This window comes from Coffea eugenioides, unplaced genomic scaffold (genome assembly GCF_003713205.1).
Source record: "Coffea eugenioides isolate CCC68of unplaced genomic scaffold, Ceug_1.0 ScVebR1_3592;HRSCAF=4877, whole genome shotgun sequence".
Taxonomy (NCBI): domain Eukaryota; kingdom Viridiplantae; phylum Streptophyta; class Magnoliopsida; order Gentianales; family Rubiaceae; genus Coffea; species Coffea eugenioides.
In genome coordinates, this window is record NW_020864184.1 from 420,976 (window position 1) to 444,518 (window position 23,543).

Here is a 23,543-nt window from a genome sequence, read left to right on the forward strand (position 1 = left end):
CAACTGATACGTTCCTCGATCAACACGTTTCGAGACACGTAGCACGTTTGCCCAAGGATCTAGCGAGGATGTCCAACGCTTGGAACTGCGGGATCTAGAACCAAACGGACGACACGATTTGATTCAAGACGGTAGACGACACTCCGATGAAGGTGAATACTCCAGGGGAATAGGTCGGTAGAACAATCTAGGACAGGACGCAAGACTGCTCAAAACCCTTGCCAAAGCAAGTAAATGGGTCGAATCTCTCTCTCAAGAAGAATCGAAAATATGCAAAACTTTATTGATAAAACGTCTACCCTAAAACCTTACAAAGCAAGCCTATTTATAGGCTAAAGTGACTGAAACCCTAAAGGGACTAGGAAAGGGAAAAGTCGGCCCATGGTCTTGGGACAAGATGGGCCGGCCCATGCTCTTACTTAAACACTAATCAATTGCTAAATAACTACTAAGGCCTAAGGCCCTATTCGGCCAACTCATTTGGAGGCCCACTTGACTCTTCATGGGCTTGGGTCATGGTGTAGATAACTCGATTAAAATCCTTCAAGACTCCATGTTGGACAATTCGAACAAGGGCTTTGAAGAGCTTGGCTTGTGCACGTGTGACTGGGCCCAATGGAACTCGGACTGGGTTATTACTTGGGCTAAGGTCCGTGCACACATCATTATATAAGGTAAAGATATTTTCAAAATTTGATTTAAAATCAGGATATTGGCAGATAATAATATCCCCTGAAGATAGATATAAGACAGCATTCACAACACCCTTTGGTCATTATGAATGGAAGGTAATGCCATTTGGATTAAAAAATGCGCTTTCAGAATTTCAAAATATAATGAATGATATCTTTAATCCTTATAGTTCATTCAGTATAGTCTATATTGATGACGTATTAATATTTTCAGAATCATTAGAACAATATTTTAGACATTTAAATATATTCTTAAAAATAATTAAGAAAAATGGATTAGTTGTTTCAGCCTCTAAAATGAAACTATTTCAAACCAAAATAAGATTTTTAGGACATGATATAGATAAAGGAACAATAAAGCCAATAAATAGAGCTTTAGAATTTGCAAATAAATTTCCAGATGAAATAAAAGAGAAAAATCAGTTACAAATATTTTTAGGATGTTTAAATTATATTGTGAATTTCTTTCCTAAATTAAGACAAGAATGTTCTATACTGTTTGATAGATTAAAAAAGAATCCTAAACCATGGACAGAAGAACATACTCAAAAGATTAGATATCTTAAGGAAAAAATTGAATCATTGCCATGTTTATGTCTACCTCATCCTAAAGCCTTTATGATAGTAGAAACAGATGCATCAGAATTAGGATATGGAGGAATATTAAAACAAAAGATAGATGATTCAAAAGAAGAATTAGTTAGATTTCATTCAGGAACATGGTCAGGACCACAAAAGAATTATTCAACTATTAAAAAGGAAATTTTATCTATAGTATTATGTATATCAAAATTTCAAGATGATTTATACAATAAATTTTTTTTACTTAGAATAGATTGTAAATCAGCAAAAGAAGTTTTACAAAAAGATGTTCAAAATATAGTTTCAAAACAAATATTTGCTAGATGGCAAGCAATTTTATCAGTAGTTGATTTTGAAATAGAGTTTATTAAAGGAGAAAATAATTCTCTTCTTGACTTCTTGACAAGAGAATTTTTACAGGGAAATGGAACGTGAAACCCACAAAGAATACATTCGAAGATTACGAGCTGAAAGAGACAATCCTTTTCTTCAAAGAAAAGATTCAGATATTTCCCATAGACATTTCACCTATTATCTTAAACAGTCTGAAAAAGAAATTCAGCCTATTCCTTATCATCAAATTCAAAACCATGACATAGTACATATTAGACATAGCTATTGGTCTGCTATTACTCCAAAAGAACAAGTTTTTCTTCTCAAAAGACAAATCAATTCTAATATCATTTTCAAAGAAGTCCTCAAAAAGGCCGGTCACCCTCAAGAGGAGATTCAGTATATTAACAACCAAATCCAACAGCTTAGGGAGAAATTCAATAAAATTATTTGTTAATTTTGCAGGATCATGGATTCAAAAGCAGGAAGCTCTAGACCAAAGACTCCTCAAGACTATGAGATGAGTCTTACTCCTGTAACTCAAAATAGATTTCAATTATTACAAGATTTTCCAGCATTGACTTATAGTTAAGCTACTCGTACTCCAACCTCTTCTCAAATAAGACCCATTCAACAAATTCCAAGAACCCTAGAAAAATCCAATGAAAATCCATATTTTACCAAACCTATTACTCAACATATTACTCTAACCAGATTCCAAGAAGTGCCTCTTTATAATACACTTAATTCCTTCACTCAAAGACTTTTTCCTTCAAAATGTTTCTGGCAACCAGATGATCCATCAAAAAATTTGGATTATTATGAATTGATTCTCACTGATACTCAATCCGTGGAGATTTTTCCTAATCCAGATAAAAAGAATCCTGAGATAATCAGCCATTCAAAATGCATTATAAAGAAAGTTTGTTCTCCTAATGAATGGACTTCCCTTTATTCAAAGAAATCTTTCTCAGTCAGATTCATTCCAGATGGATTTACTTATCAAGATTACAAAATGGCATGGTATCGTGCTTTTTTGTATAGACCATTCAATCATTCCTGATTCTTCACCTTCAAAGAAAGTTGCAGCAGAGAATTCCCAATTTGGTTCAACCATTGGTGGAAATGGTTTGGTCCTCAAAAAGAAATTCTACCTCCGAATGTCCTTATGGGATATCAAACTTATCTCAAAAAAGCAGGGGGGGAAGAATATACAAGGCCAATACTATTCCACATGGAATTCAAAGTACCATGGATTTTTTGCTGGCGTTTCAAAGTTCATCAAGAATTGGAAAAACCACTTCCAATGTCACTAGTTCGAGAATTAAAAATCAAATGGTGGATAGGATTCAACCAAGAATTTTGTGATCAAAAGAATGTATTAAGATTCCTAGAAACGGGAGAAAAACTCAAATGGACAAATCCAAATCAGCAATCTGCCAAAGGAGTTAATTTCCCAACTACTCCACAGAAGAAAGAAAAGGAGAAAAGTTGTTCAACATCAGAAACAACGGTAAATGATTTCTTAATGAAAAAGATGATGCAAAATCCAGAAATGCTCAAAGAGTACCTAAATTATTTGCAAAGTCAAGACAAAGAAGACAAAAAAGATGAGTCAGCAGGATCGTCATCAGAATCAACTTTTGATCCATTTGGTGGTCCCTGTGCTCAAGACCCGACGGATTTTTAAAGTTGTCGGCCAATTTCAAAGATGCCAATTTCAAGATAAGATAAGAATCTCAAAAGGGCCAATCAGCAAGAGATAAGGTGTCGGCAACCAAAAAGGGCCAATCAGCAAGAGATAAGGTGTCGGCGACAAAAGAAAATGAAATTCAAATGAAAGTGTCGGCATGGAAATGCAAATGAAATTCAAAGAAAGAAATCTCTATAAATAAGATTCAAGATCAAAGGAAAGGGCATCGAAACTTTAGCCATCATAGAATTCTCTCTATAAACCTTTCTCAGTTTTTAATTTTCTTTGTAATATTTTCATCGAAGACAATAAAGATTTGGTTTCAAGAAGCTTCTGTATTAATTATCACTCTGATTTCCTGTAAGTTTTATATGCTTTATTCAATTTTATGCCTGGGTTGGTTCTGGTCTGAAAGTTATGACAAAAAATGTGAACCCTGGTTGGTGTCACCTGATCAGAAAAATTCCAAATTTCTTCCTCAATTTCATTCCACTTTAACACAAACAAATGGAAAGCTTTTTGGGAGATATTTCATACACATAACCACCAAAATGTATCAAGTATTATTGCACCAAAATAACATCAAAATTTGAAATTAACATGAAGGTTTCAACAGGACAAAAATCGGACAGCATGCACTTTCATTCCTCTAGCTTTCTTTCCAATTTTTCCAACTCAAACTACACCATATCTCATCAAAGCAAGTAACAAACAAGCAAATAAACACACAAAATCCTCAAGACCTCTACCTATCAAGCCACCTCAAGTCCACTATCTAAAGTCAAGGTTCTTGTGAACCCATCAACAACCCAACAACTAAACTAACTAAACTAACTTACTACTAAGTTTTGAGAGGAAAAGTTGAGGGTTTCTTGAAGGATTACCTTGCTTCCAAAATGAAGACTAAACACTAGGGTTGGAGCTCTTAAATCACCAAGTTTCTTCCTTGATCACGTCCTCTTCCAAGCTTGTGTGAAGACCCAAGACAAGAAGCAAATTTGGAGAGCTTTTGTGGAGCAAAAATGGAAGACAAAAGCTGAAATTTTGAGGGGAAATGAGGGAGGGGAGAATCGGCCAAGAGGGAGGAGAGGAAGAGAGGTTTTGGTTGGTAGGTGAATGATGTGATAGTGTGTAAGAAGGATGGACATAAAGGTGGTTTTAGTGCTCAAAAGTCAACAACCGATTAGTGTGCAATTAGTGCTCCTAATTGAGCTTAACTTACTCATTCATATCTAATCCCTCAATTAACTTTTCTTAGTCTACTATTAATTATCCTTAGTTCTCCAAGATTATTGCACTCTCGAACCGAATTTACCTCAAAAAACGTGCATTCACTATTTCTCGCTAAATGAGCTGCAGAAAAATTAAATTTGCAAATGAAACGTTTTAAAAATATAAATGAGACATTATTCCATGCAAATGAATTTAAAATGAATGAAATAAATTATTCAGAATAAACGGGTGAATAAATAATTAAATAAACCAGTAAAATGAAATAAAAGTAAGAAAAATTGAAAATTCGGGTCCTCACATCCTTCCCTCTTTAAAAGAATTTCATCCTCGAAATTCATATCTTGGCTTACAAATAACTCTAGGTACTTCTTTCAGGTTTCCTCTTCATTTATCTCAACAATAAAGGCTCTTCAGATCCTGATATATCTTATTACCTCCAGGGTGCACCGTATACTTAGAACGGTGAGTTTCTTCTGATCCAAAATTCACACTTGTTGAACTTAGCAAAAGTTAATGCTCTCTCAAGGTTTGCAAAACTTCTTGTTGGAAAAGAAGAGAAAAAAACCTCCAACTTTTTTCTTCAATTTCTTGCTTGAATCTCACAAACCAACCGTTAAAACTTGGCTTTGCTCCATAAAAACCTTTCTCTTGGTAGGATTAAGGTGATTGGTGAAATGGTTTGAGAAGGAAAGGTGCTAAGTTACCTCTTTTCTTGAGTTTACAAGGTAAGTGACCAAGAGATTCTTCCTTTGTTCATGTTATTGTTAAATTAATGACTTGTGGTGGCTAAAGAGATGTTTTAGTGGAAGATTTTATGATTTTTGGTGGAGATTGATGAATTTTTATTTTATGCTTGATTTTTCTGATTTTATATGTTTAGTGTTGGTTAGTCATGGATTGTTGGTTAGTTATGGTGTAAAATGGAGTTGATATATGTTGGATATGATTGATTGTGCAAAAATTCTGGTTTGGGGCGAAATTCCCAGATTAGGGTTTCAAACAAGCCTGTTCTGTCCGAATTTGTTTGAGCAGGTTAGAGGCTGAATTAGCCTAAGATTAAAACATTAAAGTTGTAGAAAATGGTGTTAGCTAGCTTCCTGTAAAAGTTCAACTTAATCGGAGCAACGTAGCCTATGAAAAGACCGAAATTTCCCTGCTGCCCTGTTTCTGTCCGAAACTGATAATCAGCTTCTGTAATTGGTTAGTTTGACTTGGTATACTACTTTGGTTAGTTTGACTAGGAATACTACTGATTTGGTTGTTGATGCCTTCTTAAGAATTGTAGCCTTGTATCTTAGCTTTCAGATGGCTTTGGAATCACTTAAATTGGAGTTGTGTGTGCTGAGATATGAGTGAATGAATCAGGACTGCTAGTTGAATTCCACAGGGAGCTTTGAACTGGAAAATCTGGGGTTGTTTTGGTAAATTTCACCTAACTACACTACAAACTGGACTAAGTGGTCTTCTACAAAGTTGTAGCCCTTCGTCTTAGCTTCGAATCGGTATAAATTGTACCCTAATCTGATAAGTGTAGCTCCAGTTGTACCCGTTCCGTTAAATGACGTCAAAACTGTCTTTTGGGTTTTAGTGCATAAACTTCATTTCCGTACTCTCCCTAGTTTGGTTATGCACCTATACATTCTATTGGGCCTTATTTTTGATAGTGTGTGGAATTGCTTTGACTCGTGTTCGAGTCTTAATTGTGATATTCTTGTTGTTTAGGTCGTACCGGTGATCCGACGCCTACGCCCGAAACTCACTTGTGAATTTGCTTACTTGCCTTGGTGAGTGTACCATTATATGGTCTACTGCTTAAATGGTTGTTTATACTGGTTATATGAACTTGAATGGCTTGAATGAGACGAGAGTGTACTTTATCGCTCTCGGTCTCTTATCTGTATTACTGTTACTGTTAAATGTGAAATTGTCTACATGTGTGATTTGACTTGGCTGAGGGCTTTGCCCGACAACTTAACTGTGCTATTTGAGCTCATACCCCATTGGTCTTTAATTGAATCGAGCCGGCAAGGGCTTGGACGAATCGATAACGGACCTTGGGTTCACTGCAGTCGAGTGGAGTGTTAACTCCTCGACTTTATGGTATACTCGAGTATTACCCTTTCTGTTACTGTGAGGTGCTCGGGCCCGGTAAGGGGGTGATCGGTGGAAGGAATATGGATTAAAGTGGGGATCTACAGGATGTTCTTCTCTTTAAAGGTTGACGGAGTGTCAACGGGTTGGAGATCAAGTGCGGCAAGTGAAAAGTGGCACTTGAGAGCCAATTGTATCCTTTTATATTGACTTGTTTGTTTATGAGCTTTGGAATCACTATGTGATAAAATGTGTTTATTTGTGTGTCTTGTTGGTATCTCACGAGCGTAAACTCACCCTCGTTACTTTGTTTTCCTTACAGGAATATAAATAACTTTTGGGAAGACGATATTGTTTTGAAGCACGAGTTGAGCTAGTTTTATATAGCTTGAATATATTCTTTTGTAAAGCTCCTCGATGGTGGGAAAATCCCTAAATGTACTTAGATCTAAATAACTTTCTTTTGATTTGTATATTACAAACTTAGGTATATAACACCGTTTAACCCTGTTCATGTATCCTATTTGGTTTGGAAGCATTTCTCCGAGGTATGGTGATATATATATTCGATTGGATGCTGGTTGGATGGTGACGTGGCAGTCACTATTCATTTGTGATTTTAATTTTTGTTTTCCCATTTTGTGGTTTTAGATCGCTTGAGCGCGCTAATATTTTCTGAAACATTTTAGATTATGTATAACCGTCTTAGCAGTCCTGGCGAGAGTTGGACAGGCAGTCCGCTAACCCCTTTGGTACGCCCTAGGAGAAGGTGGGGCTATCACAGGTGGTATCAGAGCCTGGTTAGTAGTGACTTAGGCGAGTTTGACTTTGGTTCCTTAGGACCTGTGAGAGAAGTGTTAAGGTACCGTTAAGTGTGATTATGTTTACTTTGTCTAAGATATGAATCCTTTTGCTATCTTTGTAGGTTATGGCCGGTATGAGTGGACAGGGTGGAGGTGAGTCCCCTCAGAGGCGGCCACGAGTTATCCATTACCAGGAGAGGCCGGGAGGTCCGATCCGGCTTTGGTACACTGCCAGCCGGACCCGCCGCTGTAGGCGTTGCCAGTACTACTCTTATGCCGACCATGTGGTCTTGGCGGTGCTAGATGAGAGGAGGAGACTTAGGAGTGCCGCCGCTAGGGATCACCAGGAGCTACTTAGACTGAGAGGCATCACGAGGATGCAGGCTGACCGGATCGGAGAGCTCCAAGGAGACATAGCTATGGAGCAGGAGCGAACTAACACTCTTAGGGAACAGTTGCAGGTGGTGAACACCTGCCTTACTAATGTCATCCGGGAGGTTAGAGATCGTTCCGGAGGCATTATTAACGAGTGTGAGGCGCTGATCCAAGGTATGATTGGCGCCAATGCGCAGGTAGTGGCTCTGTCGCGCCCCACTTTTTGATTGATGTGAGTGGTGTGTGAGATGTGAGTGTGTATGAAATGTGAACGTGTGAAAGTGAAAACAATGAAAGGCCATGGGACTTAGGAATGCGACGATTTGGCCAAGTGAAGTTCGAAAAAGGGTTTTTTAATAAAAATGGAGTCGCCACTTGGTATAGAGTTAGGGTGTACCAAGTCACCCAAAAATGATTTTGTTTTTTGAATGAAAAAGTAAATAAACCCTTTTAGAGAACTTTTGGGTCTACGTAACCAAAAGAGGGATCGGGGGTCACATTTGACGAAGGGGAAGGCAAGGATAAAAATCCAAGGCACCCCTTCGACCTAGCCAAGGCTAGTTGCGTGACTTAAACCAATTTCTCCTAATTTTTCTACCCAAGGTATGTATCGCATGTTGGATATGACTACGTGAATGCAAAAACCTAGACCTAGGGGACATGGGGGAAATTTCTCTTCAAAGGTTGAGTGGTGCCAATCACATTAATTGTGAAGCCCAGTAATGATCCTTTGGAGAGGTCACACATAAATCTAAATGACGTACAAATGAGTGGAATGCATGCCATGTGAAAATGTGAGTTTGTGTGAAATGAGAAAAATGATAAAAATAATAGGATGTAAGTGGAGGTGTGCAAATGAAGATAAAAAGTGTTCGTGTGCAAGTGAAGGGATATAAAGGTGCACGTGTGCAAATAAAAGTGTAAAGTGTGAGTAGTTAAGTGAAAACGTCCAAAAGTAGTGTGAAGTGAGAATGTGGAAAAAGGGTTAGAATATAAAGTAAGTGTATGTGATAGTGAATGAATAGAATGCATGAATCCTATAGGAATGCAGCAAGACGGGAACGGGGAGTCCTAACTTTGTGACTTAATCTTCCCTTTGATTAGAAGGCAAAACTAGCGTGCTAAGGCTATCGAGTAGCCACACTCGCTCGTTTCCCTTATCGAAAGGGGACTCTCAAGCAAATGAGCCCTATAACTAGTATGAGATGCAAAACCTAAAAATGAGGGGAAAAAGGGGTTCGAGGAGCATGCCAATGATAAAACTAAGAAAAATGCATGACATGTAGTGAACATGCAAATATGCACTAACAAAAGGGGATGGCCTATTGGGTCTAGCGTTGGACTAGCCATTTCTATGAATTCCTAATGAAATAATGAGCCACAACTAGCATTGGACTAGTGTGGTGACGTACATTCATCCATCACATTCATTCATGGCTATGGAAAGCGATTAGACATGCCAAACACCCATAAACACATAGCACATAACAATTAGCATGCTTGACTAGATGCAAGAACCTAATAAAGCAAATTAACACATAGCAACAAAAGCAAGCAATCAAGCTAATGAACCTATTACATTTGCTAGCTAGGCACATGTCTTCAATAGGTCTTCATCGAATGCTCCTCCAAGCCCTATCTATTACAAGCCAAGAGGTGTACACATACCCCATAATGAATAACTTAAATAAAAAGCAAAAGTAAATGAAATAAATGAAAGGAATTAAAGAAAGGCAAGGAAAGCAACGTAGACATGCAATTCACACTTAGCACGTTGGATCACATAGGAGAAATGAAAATCAAGAGATAGAGGTTACCTCCCTTGCAATTGGGCCCCAATGAAGTGAAATCACTTATTTATCCTCCAAAATAAAAGAAATGGTCAAGGTACCAATTTATTTGGGAAAATTAAAGGAAATAGGCAATCACAAGCTCACTAATCGTAAAGTCCCTAAAGTCATGATTTAAGCGCAATTGAAACAAAGCATGGTAGTCAATTGAAGCAAACAAACAATGAAGTTGCACAAATTAAAATTACCAAGGACCAAATTGATGAAATTATTTATTTGATTGGGTCCTAGTGGAACAAGGAGAGACTTAGGGGGTCAAAGTGTAATATTTCAGAAAGCTTTCATGCATGCATACGTAAAAAGGCTTCAAAATCTGCAACTAAAAGAATGAAATCTGCTGATTTTTGCTTCTAAGTTTGCGGCAATTTTCCAGCTACAATTCTATCCAGCTCATCATGCAAAACAGATTTATCCAACACCAAAATTCTGCCTATCCATCATCCACTAATCATGCAACTTCATGACATGACTGAATCAAGAAAGAGAGTTGATCATCAAGGATAAAAGAAACATACAGCAAAACAGCAATAGAAAAAGGAAAAGAAATGCCGCAGGCTTTCTGCCACAAAACATTCGGCAGCTGATGCAATTTTTCTGAAATTTATCGATGCAACTTTTCCATCCAAACACAGCTAAAACCTTAAACAAACGTTTCCACTTTGATCTTAACAACAATGATCACCAAACTCAACATCCAAACAAGCCAAAGACATGGGAGGAAATCATACAAACATTGGAAATACTTCATGCAAGACCACGGATGAACTGGTTGCAATCAAACAAACTTGCTGCACTCTCTGTTTACAAATGCCTATTTCTTAATCCCAACTTGGATTATATATTTTCAAAAACCAAACCTGCAATTTTAGGCTAAGCAAAACATATAATCACCACCATCAAAACAAGCAGAAGACTTAGGAAAAGATCATGCCAAAATTCTGGAAAATGTACAAGAAAAGTTCAGCAATTCGGTTGTTCATTTTTCCAGCAAAGTATTGGAACATGCTTCAAGTATTTCAGACCCCAGAAAATGCAAACCCAACACCTCTTTCCAACATAAGATCAACCAGCAAATTGGATGGCCGAAGTTTGGTGAGCAGTTGTAGAAAAACAACGGCAAAAAGGATGCAAAAGTTCTCGTTCTCACAATGGCCATCTCGCGGTGGCGGAGTTGCAGGCGCCAATGGTTTCAATGATTGCTGGCTCCGCTTGCTCCAACAAGATTGCCAAGTATCAACTTGGCTTCACTGCTTTGGAGTTGAAGCTTCTGCCTGGGCTTGATGGAGTCAGCGACAGTAGTACGAGAGCAGCAACAGCAACGGCAGCGCCACCAACTTCTTCCTGCCCGAAGCTTCTCTCTTTTAGTTTTTCATTTTTGTCCAGATTTCCCAGGTCCTCAACTCAGCCCCGCCGTTTCTCTTCCTCAGCTCTTTCCTTGCCTAGTCAAAACCTTTCTTTCGGTCCAGCCTCCTCTTCTTCTCACCCTAGCTACCACTCGCTTCTCAGCCTCCCTTTTCCGTAGCTTTCTGCGTTTTTCTCTTAAGCTTTTTTTAAGATTTTGCAGCCGCCACTCTCACCCCCTCCTGGTTTTCCTTTTGCCGTTCCTTCTCTCAGCCCGTAGCCACCTTTTGCTCAGCCCTTTTTCTTTCTCCTCCTCTTGCTCCCGGCTCCCCCTTTCAGAAAAACCCCCGCTGTCCAAAATCTCTCCAACCTCCTCTTAGCTTTCTGTTTTTTCCAGCCCCAAATCTTTTCCCTTTGCTGTTTCCCTCTTTTTTGGTTTTTCATTCCTTTCTTGCCGTTGTTATTTTCTTATGCTAGACAGCCGCCGACCTCTCTCCCTTAGCTTACTTCCAAAATCCCCTCAACTCTCTCTCGGTTCTCCCTCTTTTCCTGATGCCCGTAACTGCTGGAACTCTCCCTCTCTCGTTCTGGTTTTTCTTTCCTACCGCCGCTCACTGCTGGAACTCTCCCTCTCTCCTTGCGGCTACCCTCAAATGCAAAACCCCTTCTCCAAACCCTTCATCCTACGGCCCCCCTTTGCTGCTTCTCTTTCTTTTCATTTTAATCCCTACACCTTGCATAGAAGCTTCCTCCATTAGCCAGTGTCTGGCCACCTGGAAAACCAGCCCTCTTCCTCTAAAAATTGCAGCCAAAGGGCTGCCCGAGCCCTTTCTTGCAAGCTGCGCAAATACGCAGCTTGAATGTCACGATGCCCCTTTTTTTTTTTTTCAAAATAACTTAACAAAAATAAGTAAGATGCTAAAAGATTGATTTTAAAAGACATAAAACATATTTTTTTGGAACACTTTTCTTTTTCCTTTGAGAAATTCTAGCTAAAATGGCTAAAATGACTAAAACTAAAAGTAAATAAACTAAATGTGACAATTAAAAATAGAACAAATAAAAACGAATAGTAAATAAATAAATAAATAATAAAACACCAAAAATTTGGTGTCTACAGGCTCCTAGTGGTGGTACACCTGGCGAGGGGAGTACCCCTAGTTCTAGCCAGGGGGGAGAGTCTGTGGCCTCCGTAGGAAGCTAGGCTAGAGCTTTTTTGAACCACTTTTGATCCCATGAGGGGAATAATTAGGAAAAGCGCTTAGTTAGCTGTTTTGGCCTAATTTTGTATATTATTTTGGAGGACCCCTTTCAGTTTCATGGGATTACTTTTGTATACATGTACTTGACTGACTGCTTCTATATGACTGTTTGAAACAGTTATGTGTTATCGGTGTAAATGTTCTATGTGTATATATGTTTTGTGTGTTATTTTGATTATTTGGCTATGTTTGTAAGCTTATGCCCATATGGTTCTTTAATTGTTATTACGTGTTTCGACCTTAGATTGACTTGAACCATGGAGGGCACTCGTAGTGGACGAGGCCGTGGACGTGGAAGTAGCCAATCCTCTGATAAAGGTACTGCGGAAACCTCGACTGGACCAAACCCTGAACCTAGGGTAGATCCGAATGTCCAGATAGCTGCTGCTATGCAGCAAATGACCGACTTACTGGCCCATGTAGTGCAACAACAGGGCCACAACCCTAACCCACCTGTCGGGAATCCCGGAAACCCTGGGAACCATGTCGAGAGCGAGGATTGAGCCCTCAAAAGGTTCCAAAAGTTCTTCCCACCGAAGTTTTTGGGAGGGCCCGATCCAGACGTGGCCGAGCAGTGGCTGGAGAAGATGATAGATATTTTTGCTGCCCTACACTACTCGGAAGAGAGGCAAGTTACTTTTGCGGTTTTTCAGCTTGAAGGAGCCGCTCGTTCTTGGTGGAACATTATACGAACCAAGTGGGAGAGAGAACAGACACCAAGAACATGGGTGAACTTCGTAAGGGAGTTCAATGCCAAATACTTTCCGCCATTGGTACAGGAGAAGAAGGAAGACGAATTCATCCGACTTCGCCAAGGCACCCAATACGTGGTTGAATATGAGAGCCAGTTCACCCGCTTGTCCAAATTCGCTCCTGAACTTATTTTAACCGAACAAAGGAGGGCGAGGCGTTTCCTTCAGGGGCTTAACGTAGAGATACAAAAGGATTTGGCTATGGCCCAAATCACTACCTTCAGTGATGCTGTTGAGAAAGCTTTACGATCTGAGAACGCAAGGCTCCAAGTGAGAAATTTTCAAAATAAAAACGTGGATTTAAGAGTACCCTTCCCAAATTTGGAAGGGGAACTGGAGGAGGACGATTTCTGGGTACGGCAAGAGGGACTCCGCCAAGAGGTGGCCAGACGGGACGAGGCCAACAGAGGAGTGCCTCACAAGGGAGTTCCGCCACTGTTTCTCGTGGCCCGTGTGGGTTCTGTGGGAAGCCGAACCACACGGAGGATAACTGCTGGAGAAAGGAGAAGAAGTGCCTACGCTGTAGGAGTGCGGAGCACCAGATAGCCAGCTGTCCAGTTCAACCCCGAGAGGCGAGAGGGACGACACAATCTCAATCTTCTAAGGCTACCTCAGGGCAGTCAAGAGTGGAAGGGGTGAAACCGAAGGTGCTTGGTCGGGTGTATTCTATCGAGCAGCGTCCTGTCCCTGATTCGGCAGAGGTGGTGGAAGGTACGATCCCTGTCTTCCACCGTCTAGCTAGAATTTTGATGGACCCCGGGGCCACCGATTCTTTTGTTAACCCTGATTTCATGTGTGGAATTGACATTGCCCCTATTAGTTTGCCATATGATCTAGAAGTAAGTACTCCTACGGGGAACCAGTGTTTGGTTACTAGTAAGATGTATGTAAACTATGAAATCTGGGTAGGAGAGAGGAAGTTATTGGAAAATTTAATAAGTTTAGCCATTAAGGGGTATGATGTGATATTGGGCATGGATTGGTTAGTTAGGTATGATGCCCAGCTGGACTATAAGAGGAAAGTAGTGGAATTCCGTATCCCTGGAGAGGCGACCTTAAGGCTAGATGTGAAGGGCGGTCTGGCCTCATCTACAATGATTTCGGGTATTCGGACTAGGAAACTACTGAGTAGAGGGGCACAAGGGTTCCTAGCCTTTCTCATTAATACTCCCACCGATAAACTGAAAGTAGAAGATGTTCCAGTAGTGGGCGAATATTCGGATGTGTTTCCCGATGAGCTAGTGAATCTATCACCGCAAAGAGAGATAGAATTTGAGATTAACTTGTTACCAGGGACTTCACCTATCTCTAAGACCCGATACCGTATGGCACCTGCTGAACTTAAGGCGCTGAAGCTGCAGTTGCAAGACCTTTTGGAGCGGGGTTTTATTCATGAGAGTGGATCTCCTTGGGGTGCACCCGTTCTCTTTGTTAAAAAGAAGGACGGGACTCTGAGATTGTGTATTGATTACCGAGGGTTGAACAACGTAACCGTTAAGAATAGGCACCCACTACCCCACATTGATGAGCTGTTTGACTAGTTACAAGGTGCAGTGGTCTTTTCAAAACTGGACCTTCGACAGGGGTACTACCAATTATTGATCTGAAAAGAAGATGTGCCTAAAACTGCCTTCAATTCTCGGTATGGGCATTTTGAATTTGCCGTTATGCCCTTTGGACTAACCAATGCCCCTGCTGCTTTTATGGACTTGATGCATCGAGTTTTCAAACCTTATCTGGACCAGTTTGTCGTTGTGTTTATCGATGAAATTTTGGTCTACTCGAAAACCCGAGAGGAGCATGTGCAGCACCTGAAGTTAGTTTTACAAACCCTAAGAGATCACCAATTATACGCCAAATTTAGTAAGTGTGAGTTTTGGCTGGAGAAGGTTTCCTTCTTGGGACATGTAATCTCGAAGGAGGGAATTACAGTAGATCCGGCGAAGGTAGAAGCAGTGACCGAGTGGAAGAGATCTGAGAGTTCGACTGAGATTTGAAGTTTCTTAGGGTTGGCAGGTTACTATCGGCGATTTCTTAAGGATTTCTCAAAACTTGCCAGTCCTTTAACCAATTTGACAAAGAAAAGTAGTTGCTTTCTGTGGGATGCCCGATGTGAGCAGAGTTTTCAGGAGTTGAAGAAAAGGTTAACTATGGCTCCAGTTCTGGCCTTGCCTAACGATAAGGACAGTTTCACTGTGTATACTGATGCTTCGAAGGAAGGCTTAGGGTGTGTATTGATGCAAAACAAGAACGTGATAGCCTTTGCCTCTAGGAAATTGAAAAACCATGAGCAAAACTATCCCACTCATGATTTGGAGTTAGCCGCAGTTGTCTTTGCTCTGAAAAAATGGAGACACTACCTGTATGGGGTAACTTTTGAAGTTTATTCCGATCACAAGAGCCTTAAGTACCTCTTTTCCCAAAAGGAGTTAAATATGAGACAACGTCGGTGGATGGAATTCTTAGAAGATTATGATTGCACGATCAACTACCATCCGGGTAAGGCTAATGTAGTAGCTGATGCCTTAAGCAGGAAGGTTCGAATATCTGGGTTAATAGTTAAGGAGTAGGAAATGTTAGAAGCTATTGGTGAGTGGAACCCTAAAATGGAGGGTAAAAAGATCACTTTTGGAAATATCCGGGTGATATCCGCCCTATTGGATAGAATCAAGGAGGCCCAAACTACGGATCCGATGGTTCAGAAGTGGGTGGAAAAAGTGAAGAAAGAAGAAATTTCTAATTTTAATCTAAGTCCTAAGGGAATTTTGAGGTTTAGAAATCGCATTGTAGCGCCTGAGGATGAGAATTTGAGGAGGGAGATTCTGGATGAAGCTTATCGATCGAAATACACCATCCATCCGGGTAGTACTAAGATGTATCAGGACTTACGACAGCTATACTGGTGGGATAAGATGAAGAGGGAGATTGCTCAATATGTACAAACTTGTCTAGTCTGCCAGCAGGTTAAGGCTGAACACCAAAAACCTTCTGGATTACTACAATCTCTTGAGATACCTGAATGGAAATAGGAGAACATTACCATGGACTTCGTTTCCGGTTTGCCTAGAACACAAAAAGGACATGATGCCGTTTGGGTGATCGTCGACCGGTTAACCAAATCGGCTCACTTTGTACCTGTGAATATGAAGTATTCCATGGATAAGTTGGCTCGGGTATATATGGAGGAGATTGTGAGATTACATGGGGTCCCTGTAAGTATAGTTTCCGACCGGGACCCTCGTTTTGTGTCAAGGTTTTGGCAAAAGTTTCAGGAGACCTTGGGAACTAAACTGAACCTAAGTACCACTTATCACCCTCAAACGGATGGCAGTCGGAACGAACGATTCAGACACTTGAAGATATGTTAAGAACGTGTGTTTTGGACTTCGGAGGTAGTTGGGGTCAACATATGACATTAGTGGAATTTGCCTACAACAACAGCTACCATTCGTCGATTCAAATGGCACCGTATGAGGCTCTTTATGGACGAAAGTGTCGGTCTCCGCTATACTGGGATGAGGTAGGAGAAAAGAAAGTCTTGGACCCAACAGTTATCCCTTGGATGGAGGATGCCCAAGAAAAGTTCAAGTTGATCCGTCAGAGACTCCAAACTGCTCAAAGTCGCCAAAAGAGCTATGCGGACAATCGAAGAAAAGACTTGGAGTTTGAAGTTGGAGATCGCGTTTTTCTTAAAATTACACCCCTGCGAAGTGTTACGATGGGTAGAGGAAAGAAACTTCAACCAAGATTCGTAGGGCCTTACCCAATACTCCAGCGAGTTGGGAAAGTTGCATACCGACTCGAGTTGCCGCCAAGTTTGTCCCGAATACACGATGTCTTCCATGTGTCAATGCTCAAGAAATACCACCCTGACCCGATTCATATTGTACAACCAGAGGAGATTGAGATAGATGAAGCCCTTACCTATGAAGAAAGACCTGTACGTGTGCTAGATCGAAAGGTGAGGGAGCTGAGGAGTAAGCAAATTCCCTTAGTGAAAATCCTATGGAAGAACCACGGAGTCGAAGAGCTGACCTGGGAGATGGAAGATGTGACAGCCCCACCTTCCCCTAAGGCGAACCAAAGGGGTTAGCGGACTGCCTGCCCAGCTCTCGCCAGGACTAACGGTTCAGTTTAGAACGATCTAATGCGTTCCGGGACTTACAAACGCGCGTAAACGAGTCAAAATGTCAAAATAAAAAAAAATGAAACCGGAGTCGGCCATGAATAGTAACCGACACGTCAAAACCCAACCAAACATCAAGCAAATATTTACATGTTGAAATTTAGCAGATACAATCCAAAGTGGCATACCAAAGTGATTCAAAAGTGGATACAAGTACGGTTTGCCAAATCAAAAGGGAAATGGACCCAAAAGTACATTTAGGGTTTCAATCAATGAGCTATACAAAAGATATGTCCAACTAGCTCAATTCGGCAACCAACTATCAATTGCAGTCCAAAAGTATTTATTTTCCTGTAAGGAAAACAAAAGAAATAGGGTGAGCTTACGCCCAGTGAGATAATACCACTCAAGCAGTAAAATTCACATAAGCATAAAGCTTTTCATTCCAATTCATCAAAAATAAGCAAAGGCACACATCAAAAGTGGTGATAAAAGGATACGGGCGGCTCTCAAGAGCCCTTTTCCTCGTTTGCATTCTTGATCGAACCTCATTGACTCTTCGTCAATGTTTAAAAGTAACCAACCATAGACTCCACTTTACTTCCATTCCTTCCACCCAACATACCCCTACCAGGCCCGAACTCCAAACACTTGCACTGTGGTATTACTCGAGTATACCGGAATCAAGAGTCTCTCATACTACAAGATTCCATATAACAGTCCCCAAGGTTCATTAATTGGCACGACCAAGCCCTCGCCGGCTCGATTCAATCAACTACCAATGGGGTTGAGCTCAATGGTAACAATCATGGTCGTTGGATACTCGTCCAAACGACACCAAGTCATGTACTTTCATTTCATGTAACATTCCATGTAACATTCCAATAACATGAGAAATGAGTGAGAGTGATAAAGTACACCCTCACTTCAATCAATATCGATGGTGCAATAAACATTTAACTCATCAAGTTCAAGTATCAAAGCCATATAGTAACACACAAGTGAGTAGTACACTCACCAAGCTTGAAAATGATATTTCATGCACCTCCGTCAAAGGAGCGTCGTGAACCACCGTCATGCCCTAAAATATGCAAATAAGTACAATGAGACTCGATAACGAGTCATAAACCAGTGCCAAATACGACCAAAATTGGATTCCATAAGCATACATAAGCATTAGAGGAAACCAGAAAAATCCGGAAATGGAGTAAGTGTTAACCCGGAAAAAAATAGTTTTTGACATCATTTTGCGGTTTTGGTACCAATGGCACTACGATTATCGGATGAAGGTGAAAGACCCACGGTTTCGAAGCTAAGAGACAGGGTTACAATATTACAGAAGGTCACTCAGCCCAGTTTTGAGTGTAACCAGGTAAAAAATGCAATATACTACACCAGAACTGGAAAAACAGATTCACAGAACGCATTCTAGTGCAAACATCATAAATCAAGCTACCTAAGTCCAAATCCAGAAATTCCAAAGCCATCCGAAAGCTAAGGAACAGGGATACATTTTATCAGAAGACCTCAACAACCAATTCGGAAGCATTCCCAACCCAAATGACCAATTACAGAAGCAATTCTCAATTTCGGGTAAAACCAGCGTAGCAAGGGTAATTCCATCTTTTCTCAAGCTACGCTACTCCGATTGACCTGAAATTTTGTAGGAACCTCTAAAATATCATTCCCTAAAACTTCAATGTTTTAACCCAAGGCCAATTCGGCCTCTAAATATGAACTACAAAATCGGGCAGAATGTAATTCAAAGAACCCTAACTTTCCAATTTTTCTTCCAAAACAGAAATTGCTTGCAATTTACCACCTTTTCCACCTTCTAGCTTCTTTAAATACCATTTCCAATCTTCATACATGACCACATAATCATATTCATATGAAAACAGAAAAATCCCCAAAAATTATAAAACTTCATCAATTCAACCAAAAATCAAGATATAATCCATAAAAGTGCATCTTATACTACCACCAATCATGATTTAAGCATCATTAGAGGGAGGAGAGGGGTCCTTCTCAACTTACCTTAGCAACACAAGAGGGAGAGCAACTAATCACTTTAGCCTTCCAAACAACTCCACAAAACAACTCACTATCACTCCCTTAAGTGTTTTTATGGAGCAAAAACAAGATTCAATGGTTGATTTGGTAGATTGGAGCAAGATTGAAGCCAAAAACTTGAAGAGTTTTCTTTCTTTTGTTGCTTGAAGAGGCCGGCTATGAGGAGGAAGAAAAATGGTGAATTTTTGGTATTTTTTTGATTTATTTGGTCAATTGGTAAGAAAATGAATAGTGGTCATAAGGTACAACCAACCAAATGGTGACACTTGTCACCCTATTTAATGCATACATATCCTTTTGTTCCCTCTCACACCATTCCATATAACAACCTCTAATAATCTCTTAGCACCCGATAATTTAAACCCAGTATCCAAAACTTAACCTAGTTGGCCGAATTTTTCTGAACTTTTCGCCCTAGTGGGTCCCACGTCCGGTATACGCTCTTAATTTCTCAAAACCTATTCGATATTAGAAAAATCATCTAAAAACTATATTTACTCATAAAATTTGTCTAGAAACTTTTTGAATAAAGCAAATGCGGAAAACATGCCAGTAACCCGAATAAAACCTAGAAAATGGGAAAATTACGGGTTCTCACAGAAGACGATATGAAAAAGAAATACCCTGAACTGTTTGTGAATCAAGGTGAGAAATTTCGAGAACAAAATTCTTTTAAGGGGGAGAGAGTGTGAGAGCGCGAAATTTTCTTATTTTCTAGGTTTTATTTTATTTAATTGCATGCCTTTTATATATTTTCTTTATTAGGAAAATTTTCCAGGTAATTTTTATGAGTAGATATAGTGTTTAGATCATTTTTCTAGTATAAGTTAGTTCATGAGATTTTCGAAATGTGCAGTGGATGTGGGACCCGCTAGTGCGGTAAGTTCGATAAAATTCGGCCGATTAGGTTAAATTTAGCATTCTGGGAATTAATTTACTAGGTGTTATGAGGTAATTAGAGGATGTGTAGTTGGATTAATGGTGGAGAGACAAAAGGATAAGTATAAGCCAAAAGAGATGCTAGGTGTCGCGTTTTCATTGGACCTCGGACTTGGACCATCTTACCACCTTTACTAAATAACCAAAAATTGACCAAAAATTCATCAAAAATTGCATCCTCTTGGCCAAACTTCTTGTTGGAAAAGAAGAGAAAAAAACCTCCAACTTTTTTCTTCAATTTCTTGCTTGAATCTTGTAGACACCAAATTTTAGTGTAATTTCATTTACTATTTATTTTTATAGTTTGTGCTCGTTTTATTCACTTTTTAGTTTTTAGTTTTTAGTTTTTTGTGTTACTATTATTATTTTTAAGTTTTTAGTATAGAATTTCTCGAAAAAGAAAAGAAAAGCATTCAAAAAATATGTTTTAATTGTTTTGATTTAAATACAATGTTTTCTTGGAAAAAATGGGAAAAAAGAGAAAAAAGAAAAATCATGAAAAAGGAAAGCAAAAAAAAGAAAAAGGAAAATTTGCTCACAAAAATATGTTTATTCCTTTAAATTCAATCTTTGGGCACTTTAGTTATTTTTATTAAGTTATTTTGAGAAAAAGAAAATGATGAAAAGTGAAAAAAATTGAAATTTTAAAAATAGCCATTTTTTGTTTAGTTTCTTTTGTTTAAAATTATTTCTGTTTTGTTATTATTATTATTACCTGGTTTGTGTATTTTTGTTATTATTATTATTATTATTATTATTTATATTTTCTGTAATTTTCAAGTTGCCTTCTTAAAAAAAAAATAAAAAATATATATATATATAGAGCCGCGGCATGCAAACTGCATTTTTTTTGCAGTTTGCAAAGGAGGACTTGTGCGGCTCCTTAAGCTGCAATATGGTGGCAATGTTTTAAGGGTTTAGGAGGGGGGTTGATGATATAAATAGCAAAAGAAGGGAGTAGCCGAAAGAGAGGGTTTTGGAAGAGAAACAACGGCTGAAAGCTAGAAAGAAGGTCGTGGGGGGGAGAGAAAAAAGAGAGGTTCACAGTTAGGGAAGTTCTTGGGGGAGATAGAAAAACAGCAAGGCTAAACGAAACAGGGGAAGTGAACGGCGGAAGAAAAACTGAACAGAGAAAAAACAAAGAAGAGGGAGAGAGGGTTAAGCAGATGACGGCTGAAGTCTTGGGAGGTTGAGCAAAAGAAACCGAGAGCTGAGTGGCGGAGAAGAAAGCTTGGGAGGCAGTAGTGGGCTACGGGTTGGAGGTCTACGGGGTTTGAGAGCGAAGGATTTGGCAGCAGCTAAGCCTGGAGGGACCGAGGAACTGGACAGAAAGAAGGAGAGCATCAGGGGGCTTGGCTACGTGAAACTGAAGATTAAGTGAAGCTGGGCAAGAATTTGTCTTCTGATCATCGCACACTTCAGTCCGCCTTTTAGAACATTAAAGGTAGTATCTTTCATTTTATTTCCCTGTCCGTAGATTACAGGAGTCTTGTTGGAAATGTTGAAATGTTGTTGCGATGCCGGCTGCTATTGTTTGAATCAAAATCTGGTTTTGTATGATGGATAGTGAAGAAAGTTGCGGCTGGAAAATTGCAGAATGCATGAGTTTCTCTGCATTTTTTCTTGAGTGAGGTTCTTCTATGTTTTGTTTTGTTCAAGTGATAAGGTTCTATACTTGGTTGTTTAGCCTAGAGTCTTGATGTTCGGTGGGTGAAGTTCTCCTCAAAAATTAAGCTTGTGGATTAAACTTTATGTTTGGAATTTGAATTTGCAGCAGATTTATGATCATACGACCCCTCTCTGCCCAGATTTTCCTTTCCTTTACATGACATGAGTTTGTAACATTGAATGAGGGCCTGAAATTTAGTCTTGTTGCCAGCCATTTGTCATGAAATGCGGCGTAAATCTCAGGAAAATTAGAATTGTAGGAACTTGCGTCTATGTCTTCATTGCACAACTATGAGCTGCATTTGTTTTGGAGCAATAAAAACTCTCGCATTCCCTTTTCCCTTGCTGATCGGACAATCTAAATGTGTAACTTCAATTCGGCAACAAGAGCATGCTTTTCATTTAACCGATAGTGTGAAGCTTTGATATTTGCTATAGTGGAATGGACAGAGATGTCGTGGTTGAGAATTGCAGCAAAGTTTATGTTTTTCTTCAGATTTGCATGCTGCCTTTTCAAGTTTCCTTGTTTGTTTGGCTTGGGATAATTGTGTTTATCTGATTAAGGTTTAAATGTTTTGGTTGAAAGCTTTTGGATCAAAAGTTGTGTTTGAGATGGAAGGTGGGTGTGCAAATATGACTCGCGGCTATGTATTCTTGGTTGCAGAAAGTTTCATTAGTAATTCTTGTTGCAGAAATTTCTCTCGTATGCATGCATGAAGTAAATGTTATAAAAATTACTTTTGGCCCCCCAAGTCTCCCCTTAAGCCACTAAGGCCCAAAAACTTTGGAAATTTAATCAATTGGATCCCTTGTATTTTTGCAGCAATGCATTAGGGCCCAATCACATTCCATGTGCTTACAATCAAGTCCTAGAATAATTGCACTTTGACCATTCACATACCCCCTTGTTTCACTATGACCCAACCAATTGAATAATTTCATCAATTTGGTCCTTGATAATTTTAATCTGTGCAACTTCATTGCTTGTTTGCTTCAATTAACTACCATGCTTAGTTTAAATTGCACTTAAGTTATGAATTTAAGAGCTTTATGACTAAGTGAGCCTTGTTTTGCCCATTTCTTTTGATTTTTCTTAAATAAAGTGGTGCCATGACCTGTTTATTATTTTGGAGGGTAATTGAATAATTTCACTTCATTTGGACTCAATTCCAAGGGAGGTACACTCTATCCCTCATTTGCACTTCATTTGACCCTATGTGATCCAATGTGCTATGTGAATATGCATGTCTACTTCGCTTTCCTTACCTCCTTGCATGCATTTACTTACTTTTACTTTTATTTAAGTTTTATGGGGTATGTGTACACCTCTTGGCTTGTAATAGATAGGGCTCGGAGAGCATCTTGTCCATTTCCCTTTCCCCTTTTATGCTTTTATGGGGTATGTGTACACCTCTTGGCTTGTAATAGATAGTGCTCGGAGAGCATCCGGTCCATTTCCCCTTCCCCTTGGTTGCTTGCTTTTGTTGCTACATGTTTAATTGCTTTATTAGGCTCTTGCATCTAGTCGAGCATGCTAAATGCTATGTGCTATGTGTTTACGAGTATTTTGGCATGTCTACTTGCTTTCATAGCCATGAATGAATGGAATGGATGAATGTACGTTTCCGCTAGTCCAACGCTAGTCGGAATTCATAGAATGGGCTAGTCCAACGCTAGACCCTTAGGGATTTCCCCTCATTAGCATATCATTTGCTTGTTCACCACATATC

General features: G+C 39.5%; 1 protein-coding gene across 1 annotated transcript in view; it reads left to right on the forward strand.

Annotated features, from left to right (window-relative positions):
- Window positions 1-8,029, forward strand: part of LOC113758051 — a 48,524-nt gene extending 40,495 nt beyond the window's left edge. The window contains exon 6 of the mRNA XM_027301079.1: window positions 7,550-8,029. Coding sequence (XP_027156880.1) covers window positions 7,550-8,029 — 480 coding nt within the window. The remainder of the gene's footprint in view (window positions 1-7,549) is intronic.
- The last annotated feature ends 15,514 nt before the right edge of the window (window positions 8,030-23,543 follow it).